We start from the raw sequence: 17,421 nt of genomic DNA, 5'->3' as shown, positions 1-17,421 counted from the left end.
TATTAATACATGCACAAAATAAACAAATAAAAGCAACATACTGAAGATCTATAGGTAGAATAATAAAATACATATAATTTGTTTGAAATAACAGATGTACATTCATTGAATATTTACTGGATAACATTAACTCATTGATATTCATTGAATGTCTTCCAATTGTCAGACACATGCAAAGCAATATTGGAAGTTCAAAAATGAATAAGAAATGGTTACTTATCTCAAACAAACAAACAAACAAACAAACAAACTTCCAATCAAGTGATAAGGGCTTATATCCCAAAGAAATCATGTTTTTGTATATGTTGCTGTACATTACTGGCATAAAATAAACCTATATTCTGTTTTAAGGTTTGTTAGTCCCCTTTTAGATATGAGCCAAATTATAACACTGCACTTGATGTGCACATTTTACAAGTCTAAATGCCTGTTAATAGTTAATGATTTTCTTTCCAGATCATTTAGCAACATTATGATCTTTAATATTTTTCATATTAAAGACTTCAATCTGTCTTGCAGTACAGAAACCTGGTTCCCATCATTTAAATCTTTATTTAAACCAGGCAAAACTGAAGTGAAATATTTTTTTTTTGTCAATGCAAAAAAAGGAGACTTCCATTTTCTATGCAAATAATTATTCTTCATCAAGTCCCTGCACATGTAGGTAATCAGACTAACTGCATGATTTTGCCCCTTTAGAGTGTTATACTGAGTCTACTACATGTGCATTAATCCAGAAATCTGCATTAAAACACCCATAGTTTTCTGAAAATCATGCATGGTGATTTATAAATAATTATAGTCTTCTGAAAAACATGTGTGTGTATTCAAACACCCATTATTTTAAGAAGAAATATAATTTGTTAAGGGAGAGTAAAGAATTGGAGGTAAGAATAAAAATTACTCATGAAGAAAATTAGAAGTAATGACCAAGCTGAATAAGAAAAGTAAAAACAATGAATGGATAGAAAGGGAACTTCCTGGTTCTGAGCATTAGTATGAAAAGGGCCTGATGTCATGATATCCCCATTTCAACACTTACTAGCTGTGGGAAACTGGTAAGTTACTGAACGTCTTTGTGCTTCACTTTTCTGATCCATAGAATGGTTAAATGCCTTAGTAGCCCTAAAGAATAGAACAGTGCTTGAATCATAATTAGAACTCCATAAATATTATCTGCTATTATGAAATCTTGATGTTAGACGTTACATTAAACTTCTATCACAGCCTCCTAAATAAAAACAGGGATTTCCCTTATGACATGCTGAACAAGTATCCAACTATCTTCAGCACAAATTCTTATGAAGGTTCTTCATTACCTCATAAGGTAGGCTAATTTATATTCAAACAATCTAACTGCTAGAAAATCCCTCTTCCCTATTGATGTTTGCATTTTAGATGGCTATGGCTGACAACATTGAAAGTGTGCTATTGACTAGAGATTATTTGAGATTAAAGTCTTATGTTTTGGAATTCATCCTCCTTTAGGTAGACTCATAAATATGAAATCTGCCTCCTGCTTGATTAATTAACTTTTTTATTACTCCATCAGGGTCAGCTGGTCCTCTTTATGCTTCATGCTTCACTATTAATAATTATTTCAAATTTTCTGTCTGCTGCTGATAATTATCTAGCTAATTTCACCTTAAGTAATTGAAGCAGTACAGATTGTATTTCCACCAATAGACTGGATCAAACATAGAGGTTTTTAAAAAAGACATTTAAGGAGGAAAACATGTTAAATAACAACAAAAAATGTCATTAAACTCTACCGAAAATGCCCCCACATTTTAGAATTAACAATTAATTTGTAATTAAAATTGCATGCATCATGTTTCTACATGACTCAAGCCAGTTACATCTTGTTAACCAAAACAAAGCAAGCAACATTGCTTATCTGTGGCAAATAAAAATATTTGATCTTTCTTCTCAGACTGGTAGGTAACATGTCATTTCTTCATATTTTAGCCTTTGGAAAATTATATGTTCTTTATTTATTTGATTAAATGCATATTGAAAATTAATTATGTGCAAGAAATCTTTTGAGACACAAAGATAAATAGGCTATAGTCCTTGACCTCAAATTGCTAACAATTTAGTAAAGAATAAAGCCCTTGTGCAATAAAACACTACAGAAAGTCTGTGGAAAGATTGATGCTCTCTTAGACTGATTGAGAACACTTCAGGAAAGGTGGGCAGTGTGTGAGCTGGACTAACCGTTTGATAGGTTTCTGAATATACCTGTTGGAAATCATAAAAGAAGCTTAGAAGTAAAGATTAAGAAAAATTTTTGGCCCAGCTGGCATGGCTCAGTGGTTGAGCGTCAACCTATGAACCAGAAGGTCATGGTTCAATTCCTGGTCAGGGCACATGCCTGGGTTGCAGACTAAATCCCCGATGGGGTGTGCTAAAGGCAGCTGATCAATGACTCCCTTTCATCGTTGATGTTTCTATCTCTCTCTCCCTCTCCCTTCCTTTCTGAAATCAATAAAACTATTTTTTAAAAAAGAATTTTATTTTGTATAAAGCACCCATACATTTCTCAGAGTATATGCTAACTAGAGAGAAGTAGGGCAGGAATTATGTCAATTTGGATTAGACTGAAGGGAGACTTGAATATTTATTGAGAAATTAACATTGTATTCAGTAGAAAATACACAAAGATTCGGAGTTTTTAAGTATACAAAGTGGAGTATAAATAAATTAGTCAAATGGAGACCTAAAGAATAGATAATGAAACAAAAATGACAGGTACAATTTTGCTCCTTAATTTTCAGGATCATTTCCCACCTATAAATTGTTAAAATTAATCAAATTGCTTAAATATGAAACCATAGTAAGAATTACTAAATATTATAAATGTTTTTAAAAAGTAATTGATTAAATTCATTTATTTGTATCCACATAACATTTTTGTATAATTGTGTAAGACATGGCATAAGATTCTATTTTGAAATACCATGATTCAGTAGCTTACAGTTTGGGTACTTAATGGTGATCATGATGATTTTTGTGTGGTTATTTATTTTATGTGATGTAAATCTAGTCTATAGTTACCACTTTTATAGGTACCACAAATCTAGTCTATAGTTACAACCTTTGAAAAACACATTTCAAATGTTGACATATGTGGCTTTTGTGCTGCAAAATGCTTTATGTAGCCTACAGGTAAAAACCTAAATTTACATGTTGTTAAAATTTAAGGTATAATTAATCTTTCCAGAGAAAAGAAATGCATTGCTTATTTGCTGACGATGTATTTCTCCAGGGTCATTTGGATAACCATTAGGCAATGAAAGAAGTAAATTGCTAATTATTATGTGTAAAATTCCAGTTTTCTTTTAAAAAATTGGTTTTAAGCTATATATTCTACTCCCTTTTGATAGCTTCACAAGCTCTTTTCCAGTATTTAAGTGAAATGTCCATGTTGTCTGCAGTCTAACAGGATATATTTTATTTTGGTTTTGAAAATGCATACAAAAAATTATCTCTTATTCTAAAATAAATTTGAATCCTATAAAATAAAAGCCTAATATGCTAAGTGTCCATTTGTCCGTTCATCCATTCAACCAATCAAAGCACAATATGCTAATGATATGCTAAGGCCATTCAACCGCTCACTATGACATGCACTGACCACCAGAGGGCAGACATTCGACCAGTCGACCAGTTGCTATGACGTGCACTGACCACCAGGGGGCAGATGCTCCGAACAGTAGGTTAGCTTGCTGCTGGGTCCAGCTGATCAGGACTGAGCAAGATGGCCAGACACGCCATGGATTCCTCCCGCAGTCCCTCCCCAGCTAGCCAACCTCCCACATCCCTCCCACATCCCGATCGTGCACAGGTGGGGTCCCGTGGCCTGGCCTGCGCACTCTCACAATCCAGGCTGAGGGACCACCCCTGCTGCCCTGAATGCACAAATTTTGTGCACCGGGCCTCTAGTATCTGGTAGTATTTTAAGTAAGAACAAATGTTTGACTTCCTTATCTATAAATTATTTGTATTACTTTTTAAAATATGTAGGGTGTAATTTCAATAGATTATTAAAGATTAAATCAAATATAATTTAAGCACTTTATAAGGATATGGATATAATTATTTGCTATGTAGATAACTTTTTAACTTTAATTCTCATCTTTTTCTGCATTGGACAAAAGTACATTTTTCTCCAGAAAATAAGAAGAGAAATAACAGTTATGGAGCTGTTAAAATTTCTTGTTTTTTCATCCTTTCAGTCCAAAAAGAGCTGTATTTAACATATGTATGTGTGTGTTTGATACTTTGTGGCATAATATGAATTTTATTTTCATTTTGCAAAAATTCTTATATTAGACAGCTCCTACCTACCACTTATCTTCCAACTATCTTTCAAGAAGATACACATAGAATATTTATATATTCTTATTTTCTTACTACTGATTGTGTAGTTAACTGTTATTTGATAAATTTATTCCAGGGAATCAATTATAGTACCTAATATAAAGGCTAGTACATAATAAGCACTCAATGAATGCTGTTAGTGGACATAATATTCAGCTATACCCTCATTCCAGTGAGAGATTAGCAAACATATGAAATACCAGCACTGAAACATAAAAAGTCTTTTGTGACTATAGATAAGTGAATATCTATCATCTATCTATCTATCTATCTATCTATCTATCTATCTATCTATCTACCTATCATTTATCTATCTACCTACCTCCCTACCTACCTATCTATCCATCTATCTTCCTATATCTATCTCCATTTATACTACCAAAATGAGGTTGTTCCATAGACTTAGTGAGAAAGGAAGCCAATAGCACTAAAGTGACTTTTTAATGCTCGCAGTCATAATTAGTAACCTTTACATTTGTTAGCTAGTTTTCATTAGCATATTCTGACTCTGGAAATAAATTCAACCACTGGTCTAAAAGAGCAAGAGAGGTCACCATAGTGACACCATGATATCACTATGTTTGTAGAGCACAAGTGTTAAGAACATGATGAATTTGAAAAGAAATTATTTCATGTTCTACGTTATTGTCTTACTTGTTATGAGCAAACTAAAAGTTGAAACAAGTAAAACAGTATGGCTAAGAGAATTAAATGGTAAACTACTTCATTTTGCTTAATTAAAAAAAATTGAACCAGGCCGTTAAATGAGAGAGTACCTAAACTCTTCTCCCCAACTCACACCCCATCTCTAAGCATCCTATTAATAAAAGCCTATGTGGTCATGACATCCTTGCTCTGTGACGAGCGATCACCAGGAGGCTGTGTGCGCAGCGGGTGCGCATGGGTGGGCGGGAGCTTGACACTGTGTGCGCAGCACAGAGGCGGGTCCCGCAGCTCCTTGGCTCTGCGCGATGAGGCCAGTCCCATGGCTCCATGTGGCATGGAGGTGGGTCCCGCTGCTCTGGCCTACCTCTTTGGGGCAATCCATTGAGTAGCCCCGGATGGGTGGGCAGGGCCTACCTCTTTGGGGTGATCAATCATGGGGGTCCCAAACTGTGAGAGGGCACAGGCCAGGCTGGGTGACCACCCCCCCAAGTGCACAAATTTTGTGCACCGGGCCTCTAGTGTGTGTGTGTGTGTGTATACATATATATATGTATACATATACATATATATATATATAGCTAAGTAAACAGAATGCACACAAGATAACATAATAATAAAATTGACATTTTAATAGTTCAGGCACTATTTGAGAAACAAAGCCATAAAAATTTAAAGATGAGCTAGGAGGGTATAAAGAGAAAAAGACTGATGTAGTAGATTGGACCTATATAATTATATCCCTAAATTTATAGTAAACCTATTCATATCCTACTATGACATTATTCATTGAAATTCTCTTCTGGATATAAACAACATGCTTTGAAAATGAAATTTAAAGCAAACCAGATAAAAAGTGATCCTTTAAATGACTTTGCCTTAGGCTGCAAATGGACTTGGGAGCCATTTTATGTTCTCAAACTCCAGGTTTAGACAAACATTTTTCAGATACTTCTCAGACACTCTGTCTCTTCCAGGGTCTAATAAAAGTCACTTCCATGACATTTATAAGTCAGTAATTGGAACGTGGCTTTTGCTGTCTGCTGCTGACTTTATCAGATGGTTCTAGGGTTCTAATCCTTCACTTCCACTGATTGCTTATCATATTTGAGGAAAGCTACTTAAGTTTCTAAAAATAGATATAATCTTGTCAGAATTGATATGATAATTTGTGCAAATTGCTCAGCATAGCCTACACCTGTTACTGGTCACGTTGCTGCCTGATTAAAATCCTCCCATGATTCCTCAATGTCTTCATAAGACTCAATATCCTTAACATGGCCAGAAGAGTGCCTGCATTTTGGCCCCTGTATAAATAACTCTCCACCTTTAGATCCTACCATTTTGCCTTCCAGGTCTCTTCACTGTAACCATACCAAATTATTTGTTCTTCTTTAATTTTTCATGCTGTCTCAGGCCTTAGTGCTCTTGCTATTTCTTTACTATTCCCCTTTCAGGAATGAGCCCTCATTTCTCATCTTTCAGGAGCCTTTCCTGAACCATTTGTGCTGAACTGGGGCCTCTTCTCTGTGCTCTCACAGCACCTTTTACATATCTCCATGGTAGAACATGTCATACAATATTGCATTTTTCATTTTCCTTTCACAAATCTAAACTATAAATTATGTGAAGGCAATAGCTCTTATTATTATTTTTATCCCCAGAACCTCACTCAGAGAATGGCACATATGTAAGTGACCTCTACATTTTTTGCCAAAAGAACAAATATTGCACTGGGTCATTGGTGAGTTGAGGACTTTTCAGATAAGGAATTTCAAAGTACTTTCTTTTATATAACATCTAAAAGTATGAGTTGAAATTTAGAATTAAAACCAAATCAAATTTAGATCAGACCTTATTGTTTTCTTATTAGACTGGATTGCCTTGTCTAGAAGTGCCAGATGAACACAAATGACTTATTTGGCTTTAGGCCTATGAGTTTGTCTGAGAGTGCATTTCTAACTCAATGACATAATATTCAAAATGTCATACTTTTGAGAAGTTAGGTTAATTTTTTCCTATGTAAAATAAAGTAAGAGAACTGGATGCAGGGAGGAAATAGATATAGCTGTGATAGGACAATGATGAGACTTTTCCCTGGAGCAAACTTGCCTTGAGTTGCATCCTTGGCTTTGTACCTAGCCTAAGTCTTGACATGTGGTCAGAAAAAAATAGTCAACATAACATAGCAGGAACACTTATTTGGGTATTTTAACATTGCTTTTTTTATTATGGTTTGTGATAATTACACTTTTGTCCCAATAATTTCTAGCTTGAAAAGACAACAGTCTCCAGCAGGATTATAAATAACTATCACTGATATTAAACATCCAGGTTATAAGTATTCTTTTTATTCATTACTTTACTCTCCCAACACTGTGTTCCTTCTTAATTAAATACGTCAGTGTTTTTTTCACTCTTTCGTTAGATATAGTTGTACCAGAGAATTTCTTATGGATCAATATTGTTCATCAGCATAAAAATAACAAACAAAACATTCGCTCCATCACAGAATTTGAAACCCAAGTAGCTTCACTTTGAGGCAGTGATAAACTAGAGAAAAATTGTAGCCTAATTAGTGGTCTTACCATTAGCATTATTAATAATTCAAATGAAAGGACTTGGCAGGTAATGGAGCAATTAAGAGTACAGACCACCACTTCTTACCAGTTGCATGAATCTAAACAAATGGCTCAATTTCCTTAGGCTTTTGTTTTCTCACAAGTAAAATTAGGAAAATAATACTTGTCTCTTTGAAGGGTGAAAAGTTTAAATGAGATAATGCATGTAAATACTTCACATCATTTCTGGTATTTTTAGAGGCTCAATAAATGGTAGCTATTATTGCCATTATTCATAAAGGATTTTTTAATAAATTCTCTATTCTTGAATTCTTATCAATGATGATTAGATATTTAGACATTTTTCTAATCAGGAACATTGCAAGAGCCACACATATACAAAGAAAGCAGTAAGATGAATATTAAAGCCCAAAGAATTCACTGGTAGAGGTGGGCTTAGAGTGAGTAAGACATTTCAACACTTACGTTACACGATGTTGAAATACCTCAGTCCCTTCATCTCCCATTTTGGTTGTCAGTGTGTTGGGGCTATGGAACTAATTTGAATTTCTAATTAAACCCATGCATCTACATTTAAACTTATAATGTGCATTTCAATGGTGTAACTGAGATAAGCCAAAGCTGCATAATATTGAAATAACTGCTAAAATCATTTTCTCATGGCTTTATTCTCCCCCAGGTTTTCACTAGTCTCATATTATGATGCCAACACTGATGACCATTTAAGCTAACACCACCTACTGAGACTCTGTGTTATAGTGTAAGTGATGAATTCTGCCTGAACAGACATATTGGGGTCACATTACATGGATAACAGTAAAACATTAACCAACATGGCCTTATGACCATTTGCATGAACAGAATCCTGTTTGATAAGACTATTAAAATTTTGGGACATTAGATTTTTAACTATCAGGATATTAGATTTTCACTATTGGAATGGTACTAAATGAACATCTTACTCTATATCCTTGGGTGAAACTTACTTTCATCTCCTGTTTCAAATTCAAACGTCTGACTGTAGCCACTGTATCCTGTGGTAGTCCTCACTCGGATATGAAATATGTACTTGGTGGCTGGCTTGAGACCTGTAATGATGACGCTGGGGGCCTTGGACCTCGTGGAGGAATAGGTGAGCTGCTCATTCTCCTAGGGACAGAAAAGAAGAAAATGCAAATGAAGCAATTACTCTACTTTTCCCAGAGACATACGAAGTTAAGCTGAGGAATTATGCCCAGAATATCAAAATTATTGATTAAAAAGAGGTATCATTATGGTTTTCCACAATTTAGCACTTAGGTATTTATCATTAGGATACATATGATATGGTCTTGATTTGGAAATTTATTAAGAAGGATGATTAATCTTATATAAACTTCACTTGTGTTCTCAGTGATTTGGATTTCTGACCCAACTCTGAGGCATGGTGGTGTGAGAGCATGTTTACACAGAAAGGCAGCTGCATCTTGAGCAAAATGGGCACATCAGATCAGACCACACGAGCAGAGAGCCGGGAGCGAGGGTGGGAGAAGTCAAGTGCTCACTACTCACTTCTACCCGCAGGTAGTGCCAAAATGCCGGCGCTATCCGTGGGTAGACCTGTGGGTGAAAGGAAACATAAATTAATTGCTTTTTAAAGTTCAAAATCTTTTATCCTAAATCAATTGCTTGTTCCTGAAATTCAGTGATTCCCCAGTACCAACAACTGAAGTTGTGTCAACTGAACACATGAAACCATAAACATGTGAGAGCGAACTGACTCCTGTCCCAGTCACCACAGCTTATTTTTAAAGATGTACTAGTCACATAGTGATTGTAAGGTATACTTAAAAATAGTGTGCTCCCGAGGGACCATCGAAGATGTAGGAAGGTATGAAAGGCTTACCACACTTTTGGAATCATAGGAAGGCCTGGAGGCTTGGTTCCTAGTCACCTGCAGTTAACTGCCATCCTATGTCTCCTCACTAACAGCAGATGGAGTTGCTGCAGCTGACTGAGTAATCTAGCCTGTCAGAGTTTTTAAAAATGATTCCCACCTAAGAGCAGGGTATTTAATTTGACCTGTGCATATAAGTGACTAAATACTATGCTGCTGGTGAGACAAATTAAACTTTATACTGTTTTTGTATAGTGTTATCCTATATAATAAAAGCCTAATTTGTTAAGTGTCCGGTCATCTGTTCAACCAATCAAAGCATAATATGCTAATGATATGCTAAGGCTGCTCAACTGTTCGGTATGACATGCACTGACCACCAGGGGGAAGTTGCTCCCCGGCTGGCCAACTTCCCATGTCCCTCCCTGGCCCCGATCGTGCACCAGTGGGATCCCTTGGCCTGGCCTGCACCCTCTTGCAATCCAGGACCCCTCGGGGGATGTCGGAGAGCTGGTTTTGGCCCAATCCCGCAGGCCAGGCCGAGGGACCCCACTGGTGTATGAATTCATGCACTGGGCCTTATAAAGTTGTTCAATAACTTTATAATTATATTTTATAACGTATCTGAAAAAAATTGTATTTGTATGAACAACTCTTTGCAATTCATAGGTCAAATTAGGCCACGGGTCCCTAAATTAATTAGGTACTATTTTTATAATTAATATGAAGATAGAAGTTGTCTCAGGGATGGAAGTGACTTTCAAGGTCATTAACTGAAGCACTCATTCAATGCTTAAATTCTACCTATAATATGCCCATCAAGATTTAGCCTTTTCCTAAAAATCTCTTGTTCAGGAGATCTTCCAAACTAACAAATGAAGTTATAAAAATCTACACACATGTAGAATGTATCAAACTGCATTTATTTGCTTATGATGCTTTAAGATTTAGAACTATGAAAATTCTTTCCCTTAAGCTACTTTTGAGAAAAAAAATCCTTATCTTAAAGATCATTTAAAAATTTTATGGCTTTATTTGTCAGAATCTTATATGCTACATGGCTATTTTGTGTCTAGCTGAGGAATTGAATTTGTCCTATACCCCCAATAATAGAACTGTTTATTAAACATGAAATACAAAGAAAATATGAGTTAATAACAGCAAATTTTAAATAAAAAAGCAAAACAGACCAATGTCAACTTATATTTATCTCTAGGTCGTTTTGAGATTAGAAAGTAAATAAATAACCACCTAGCATAAAGTCCAAGGAAATAAAATCTATGAAAACATTGATGGCAGCAATCATCTGCTAAGGGTTTACAGAAGGATTTTCTAAGATCAAGTCCTTTATAACTTGGGGTATAAAACCCATATTGTTGAAAAAAAATGTGTACTAGTAGAAGAAATAATATAATTTCTGGTGAAATTTGCAAAACATTTTGGATTTTTTCAGTCTCACATACAAGAAGAAAAGATTCCATCTTTCACAAAATTTTCTGCAACATAAGATTTACGGTGTATTTTGAAGTGATGACTGAGAAGAATTTTAAAGCACGGGAAAAAGAATTTAGTCTTATAGAGAGAAGATATAAACCAAAAATTTGCTCTAGGAATGGCCGATAATGATCTGTTATGTCTTTGTTGCTTCACCAAAGCATAGCATTTCCTATATATGTATCCACGTATATTAAAAAATAGCTCAGAAGCAAACAGTATGAACATAGGGCATTGTTAAGTAGGAGACACATGTATTGTTATCTAGAGATGTTCACCTTTTCTTATGGTTCTCTTCCTGGGGGCAGATCCTGCAGTTTAATTTCTTTGCTCCTTCCCAGCTGATAAGCTTTTCTGGGAGTCTAATCTTACTGTCACATCGAACCTTTCTTTTACCTAGAATTCTGAATCTAGCTTTATCTCTGTAAGAGTCAACTCTTCACAGTAACTAAGAGATTCTCTTACTAGAGTCTGGGCCCTGTTGCATTCAATCTGAAACTGTAACAATGAAGAGAAAGGCTCAGACTCCCAGTTTTTATGGCTGTTTCTTGCTACAATGAGAGGAAACATCCTATCTAATAAAAGAGTAATATGCAAATTAACCATCACTCAGCTACACCCACAAGCCACTCCCACCAGCCAATCAGGAGTGAATATGCAAATAAACCCAACCAAAATGGCTACAGCCACAGAGAGCAGGAGGGAGGCTTGGGTTTCCCCGGCAATGGAGGAAGCCAAGCTTTCCGCCTGCCCTTGCCGGCCTAGGCCTCCACTCAAGGCTACAAAGTTTCAATGACAGAAGATACATAAATCCAAACAGAAATGGCGGCAGCCACGGAGCTGGAAAGAGCAGGAGGCTAGGGTTGCCCCCGGTGATGGAGGAAGCCAAGCTTTCCCCACACCCTGGCCAGCCCAGGCCTCCGCTTAAGGCTACAAAGTTTCAATTATAGAAGATACATAAACTCCAATAGAAATGGCTGCCGCCACGGAGCAAGCAGAAGGCTTGGCCCTGCTCCAGGCTACAAAGTTTCAATTGTAGAAGATAAATAAACCCCAGATACCAGGGCCTCTGCTTGGGTCACCAGGGGGCGTGGCCGGCCTGCAAACCACCACAGGACCCTCGCCCAGGCCACCCCACGCCCCAATGGAATCCCCACCCTGATCCAGGACACCCTTCAGGGCAAATCAGCTGGCCCCCACCCGTGCACCAGGCCTCTATCCTATCTAATAAAAGAGTAATATGCAGATTGACCATCACTCCAACACACAAGATGGCTGCCCCCATGTGGTCAAAGATCCTGCCCCCACGTGGACACAAGATGGCCGCCACAAGATGGCCAGCAGGGGAGGGCAGTTGGGGGTGACCAGGCCTGCAGGGGAGGGCAGTTAGGGGCAAACAGGCTGGCAGGGGAGCAGTTAGGCATCAATCAGGCTGGCAGGGGAGTGGTAGAGGGTGATCAGGCTGTCAGGCAGAAGCAGTTAGGGGCAATCAGGAAGGCAGGCAGGCAAGCAGTTGGGAGCCAGCAGTCCTGGATTGTGAGAGGGATGTCCGACTGCCTGTAGAAAGCTTGGCTTCCTCCATCGCCGGGGGCAACCCTAGCCTCCTGCTCTTTCTAGCTCCATGGCTGCCGCCATTTCTGTTTGGGTTTATGTAAACGGGCAGTTGGACATCCCTCGAGGGGTCCCAGATTGGAGAGCGTGCAGTTTGGGCTGAGGGACACACACCCCCGTGCATGAATTTCGTGCACCGGGCCTCTAGTGGCATATATAAAAAGAAGGCAGCATGTAGAGAATTCTGGATTGGAATTCTCTTTTTTTGGTTTTGATCTTGGTCCTAGTTCTATTATGCACTTTGCTAAATCACCTTCAAGACTTCGATTTACTCGTATAGTAAATTCATTTATTTCACACACATTCATTGAATGTTCACTATGTGTAAGATTCTAGGGTGCTCTAGTAGATTTACCTTACATAATCACCAAAGTTCTACCTAAGCAATTAAATTCTATATTTTTATGTGAGAAATACAAGTCTCCTCTCCTCTGCTGTGAGTCATTCTCATCATTCCTATCTTATTTTCTTGAGTTTACCATTCTCAGTTATGGAAGTAGATTCAATAGGTATGCATAGTGGTTATCTTTTAACTCATTTTCTTTCTCTTAAAGTCTTTGGATCCAGTGGAATTTCTATAATGTATTACCTCTATAATGTATTACCTCTTTGTTTTATATTTTTAATTTTAAATTAATAGGATTATATATATAATTAAAATTATGTTGTAGCCTATTTTTCTTTTTTCTTTGTTTGAAAATATATTTTTATTTATTTCAGAGAGGAAGGGAGAGGATGTCCCCTCTGGGGGATCGAGCCCACAATCCAAGCATGTGCCCTGACCAGGAATCAAACCATGAGCTCCTGGTTCATAGGTCAATGCTCAACCACTGAGCCACACCAGCTGGGCTGTAGCTTTTTTTTCTATAGATATATATATCTAAAGACATATCAACAATCATAACAACCATGATTTATGCAATGCTTTACAACTTATTAGTTATTTTCACACACATTCTTTAAGTAATCTTATATAATAAAGAGCTAATATGCAAACGGTTGTCATGCCCTCGTGCCCTCCTGCCTTCGTGCAGGGGCCAGGGGACCGGAGGCCGAGCCGGAGGACCTGAGGCTGTACCCCCTGCCTGCTGGGGCTTGATGTGGGACCTGAGGCTGCGCCCCCTGCCTCAGCGCCGGGGCCGGAGAACCTGAGGCCGGGCCAGGGGACCTGAAGCCACACCCCCTGCCCCGGCGCCGGGGCCGGCGGACCTGAGGCCAGGCTGGGGGACCTGAGGCCATGCCCCCTGCCCTAGTGCTGGGCCAGGGGACCTGAGGCCACGTCCCCCACCTGGTGAGGCTTGACGGGGGACCTGAGGCTGTGCCCCCTGCACTGCAGGGCTTCATGGGGGTGGGGCCGCCAGGTCAGGGTCTCGCACAATTTCAAGGCACATGTGGGTGGGCGGGGACTTGACTCTGGGTTCCACAGCATGCCCCAGACTCTGACAGCAGGGAGATTTTCATATACATTTTACTAATTTTCTTTCATCTCTGACACTTCCATTATAGAGAAAGGGCAAATAGCAATATTAAAATATTTCCTCTAATAAATTCTTTTTTAATGTGCACGAATTTCATGCACTGGGCCACTAGTACAATAATAATCTTGTGAAGCAATAAGAATGGTAATATTTTTATTCTCACTTAGCATATGATGAAATTGGTCCAGAAAGAATAAGTAATTTACCAAAGCAAGTCATATAACTAATCAGTGTCTTCCATTCAAGTTGTGCTTTTTCAATATACCCAGTTTAGGAAGGTATGTCCAGGGCAAGTATGCTTATACATTAGACTTTGAGTCAAGGTCATTTATTTAATACTTTTGTGTTCTTGGCCATCTAATCACTAGAAATAACTTCACATTTAAGATATCTTGTGAACCATAGAGTAATGATTTGATGGCATTAAAATACTTTTATATAAATAGTTCCTCAATAGCTGAAACAATTTTCAACACGAATTTTAACTAGTATTTCAAACATAACATTATATTCAACTATGGTTAACACTTCCAATAATTCTGCTTTTATTTTTATTCTTTTGATATATATTATGTAGACAGATTCTAGGAAGTCAAGTGGGCTTACAACTCACCCAATCTTTCATGGAACATAAAATATTCTTGTTCAGAGTTGGGAATGAAATTTGTTTGATGAGGTCCAGGAGTTTCTTTTAGAACTTTAGATGTATAAAGGTAACCTGCATGGCCTCATTCACAGAACAATACTAAGAGGACAATTAAAGGATTGTTGGATTTTTCTTTTTAAATATATTTTTATTGATTTCAGAGAGGAGAGAGAGAGAGAAACATCAATGATGAGAAAGAACCATTGATCGGGTGCCTCTTGCATGTCCCCTATGGGGGATCCCACAACACAGCTACTCGCCCGACCAGGAATCGAACCGAGACCTCCAGGTTCATAGGTTAACGCTCAACCACTGAACCATGCTGGCCGGGCTGGATTTTTCTTTATCCTTTTCAGTCATTCCAAGTTAAAATAAACAGGCGTATGTGAAAGTGCCATTAAAAATTAGCACTCTACTACCATAATCATTTTTTTTAAGCAATGTCCTAATGAAGTTCTTGTTTTACTGGCTAGGAGACCGAAACTAAAGATTCCTGAGGAAACAATATAATATTAAACATGGACATAAATGACACTTGCTGAATGTGTAGGCAGTGTTTAATAAATGTCTATTGATTGATACCCACAAAGGAATACTTGGGTTATTAACATAGGGGATATTTGGTGCAGCTCTGGTCACCTGTCATCAGGAGCTGGATACTAAACCTGCTGTTCCAATGTAGGAGCACAAATTGGGAAGGTTTGCAACTCACACTGATTCGTCTGCATCCAGATCTAAGTTAACAACAACATCAGGGGAAGATGGGACTGTTCCCAGCAAAGCTGATTGCCCAGAGATAAAAGCAAGCTAGAATAATTATAGATTTCTTCTCCAATGAAATGGAATCCACAATGAAGAGATACAGAAAAAGAAACTGTATTGAGGTTAAATTACCTCATCTTTCTTGGTTGTTGCTTTCCTAAACCTAGGATGGTCTGCTCTGCCTTGGATTCTACATTCTAACATCCTTAAATAATCATTGGAGTTGGGTTCTGTCATTGGTTACCAAGAGAGTTGCTTTCTTTTCTCACATTCAACTAAATACACAGATAGACATTTTAATTTGGGGACAGAAGGGGTTAAGAAGCTAATTGGTAGGTTGTTCTAACCTATTAGGTGAAGTGTTCTGAAAAATTTTTCTTAGGTAAAAAATAGCTACTTTTATAATAAAAAAAGACAAATTATGCATAAGTAAGAAAAATGTAGAAATAGACATTCTAGGTACACAACTACTTTCTGACTGCACTTTTGGAGAAGTGCCATTTAGTATACCATATCTATAATTTACTACAATCAACTCTTGATTATCCCCGGTATTCTAAAATAGGAGATAACCCTAGATCACTTTGAAATGCATTCAAGTGATTTTTTCTTACAGTCCTTTCTGATGTGTACCTTGTTTCACCGAAAATGAAAGTTAAGTGCATTCCTTGAATAGTAAATGTTGAGCAAGAGTAAGAGACGGCACCAAGGTACACCAGATGGTAGAAAAATATTGATCTAGAATTAAGCATTCATTACTGATTTTCAGAAAACAGATAACATATGTAGATCATTAACTGTTTGAAATAGTGGGTAAATTTGCTGTTAGGGAAAATGGCAAATTATTATAGTGTGACCCTTAGGAAACACTGATGTTAGGAGAAGACCAATGGAATTCTAATTTTCATTTATGAAAACTGAGAAGGTTATACCATCTCAAAAGGGGAGGCTTGTTGTAAGAAAAAAGCAAAACAATGTGTGAAATACTTTATAGGCTATAGCAGATGTATAAGAGCATATTTCTTTATTTTATTTTATTTATTTTTTTAAAGATTTTTTAAAATATATTTTATTGATATTTTACAGAGAGGAAGGGAGAGGGATAGAGAGCTAGAAACATCGATGAGAGAGAAACATCGATCAGCTGCCTCCTGCACACCTCCCACTGGGGATGTGCCCGCAACCAAGGTACATGCCCTTGACCGGAATCGAACCTGGGACCCTTCAGTCCGCAGGCTGACGCTCTATCCACTGAGCCAAACCGGTTTCGGCATAAGAGCATATTTCTTTCTTTAAGGAGCCATTATCAATAGGATGAATTTAATACAGGGCAGTGATAGGCTTGTGCCTTAAATTAGTCCTGCAGGTGCTATAAGAAGTCTTTTTAAAAATGTTGGATGTCTGCCCTAGCCGGTTTGGCTCAGTGGATAGAGCATCGGCCTGTGGACTGAAGGGTCCTGGGTTTGATTCCCGTCAAGGGCACATGCCTGGGTTGCGGGCTCGATCCCCAGTAGGGGCTGTGCAGGAGGCAGCCAATCAATGATTCTTTCTCATCATTGATGTTTCTATCTCTCTCTCCCTCTCCCTTCCTCTCTGAAATCAATAAAAATATATTAAAAAAATAAAAATGTTCTATGTCATTTGCTTGCCTATTAACCACTATATTCCCACTGCTTCATGTAGTGTGGGTAACATATTGTAGGCTCTCATAACATATTAGCCAAATGATAGAATAAAGAAATTAACAAAATAATTGCTCTATCAATTTAGTTTTTAAGTTATATATATTGTTTTAGCAATTTAAAATTAGTTCGAAATATATTAATGACAATTCAAATGAGATGTGAGAAAAACTCTTTTGCTGACTTTTAGTACTTCTGTAATAAAAATGCAATAATATTATGTCTGTATAGATGGCTTGTTTTC

General features: G+C 37.5%; 1 protein-coding gene across 3 annotated transcripts in view; it reads right to left on the bottom strand.

The window, feature by feature from the left end:
- The window catches only part of EPHA6 (EPH receptor A6), a 1,057,231-nt gene that overhangs the window by 353,632 nt on the left and 686,178 nt on the right, over nucleotides 1-17,421 (bottom strand). For 2 of the 3 annotated variants that reach the window (XM_080654948.1, XM_080654949.1), the window contains one exon: nucleotides 8,615-8,777. In XM_080654948.1, the coding sequence (XP_080511074.1) occupies nucleotides 8,615-8,777 (163 nt within the window). Of the gene's footprint in view, nucleotides 1-8,614; nucleotides 8,778-9,179; nucleotides 9,228-17,421 lie in introns of all 3 variants that reach the window. The other variant, XM_080654950.1, reaches the window with a different exon arrangement.

Source organism: Plecotus auritus (assembly GCF_963455305.1).
Source record: "Plecotus auritus genome assembly, chromosome: 2".
Classification (NCBI taxonomy): Eukaryota; Metazoa; Chordata; class Mammalia; order Chiroptera; family Vespertilionidae; genus Plecotus; species Plecotus auritus.
The sequence above is the reverse complement of the archived record's forward strand: the minus strand, read 5'-3'. Positions and strand labels throughout refer to the sequence as shown.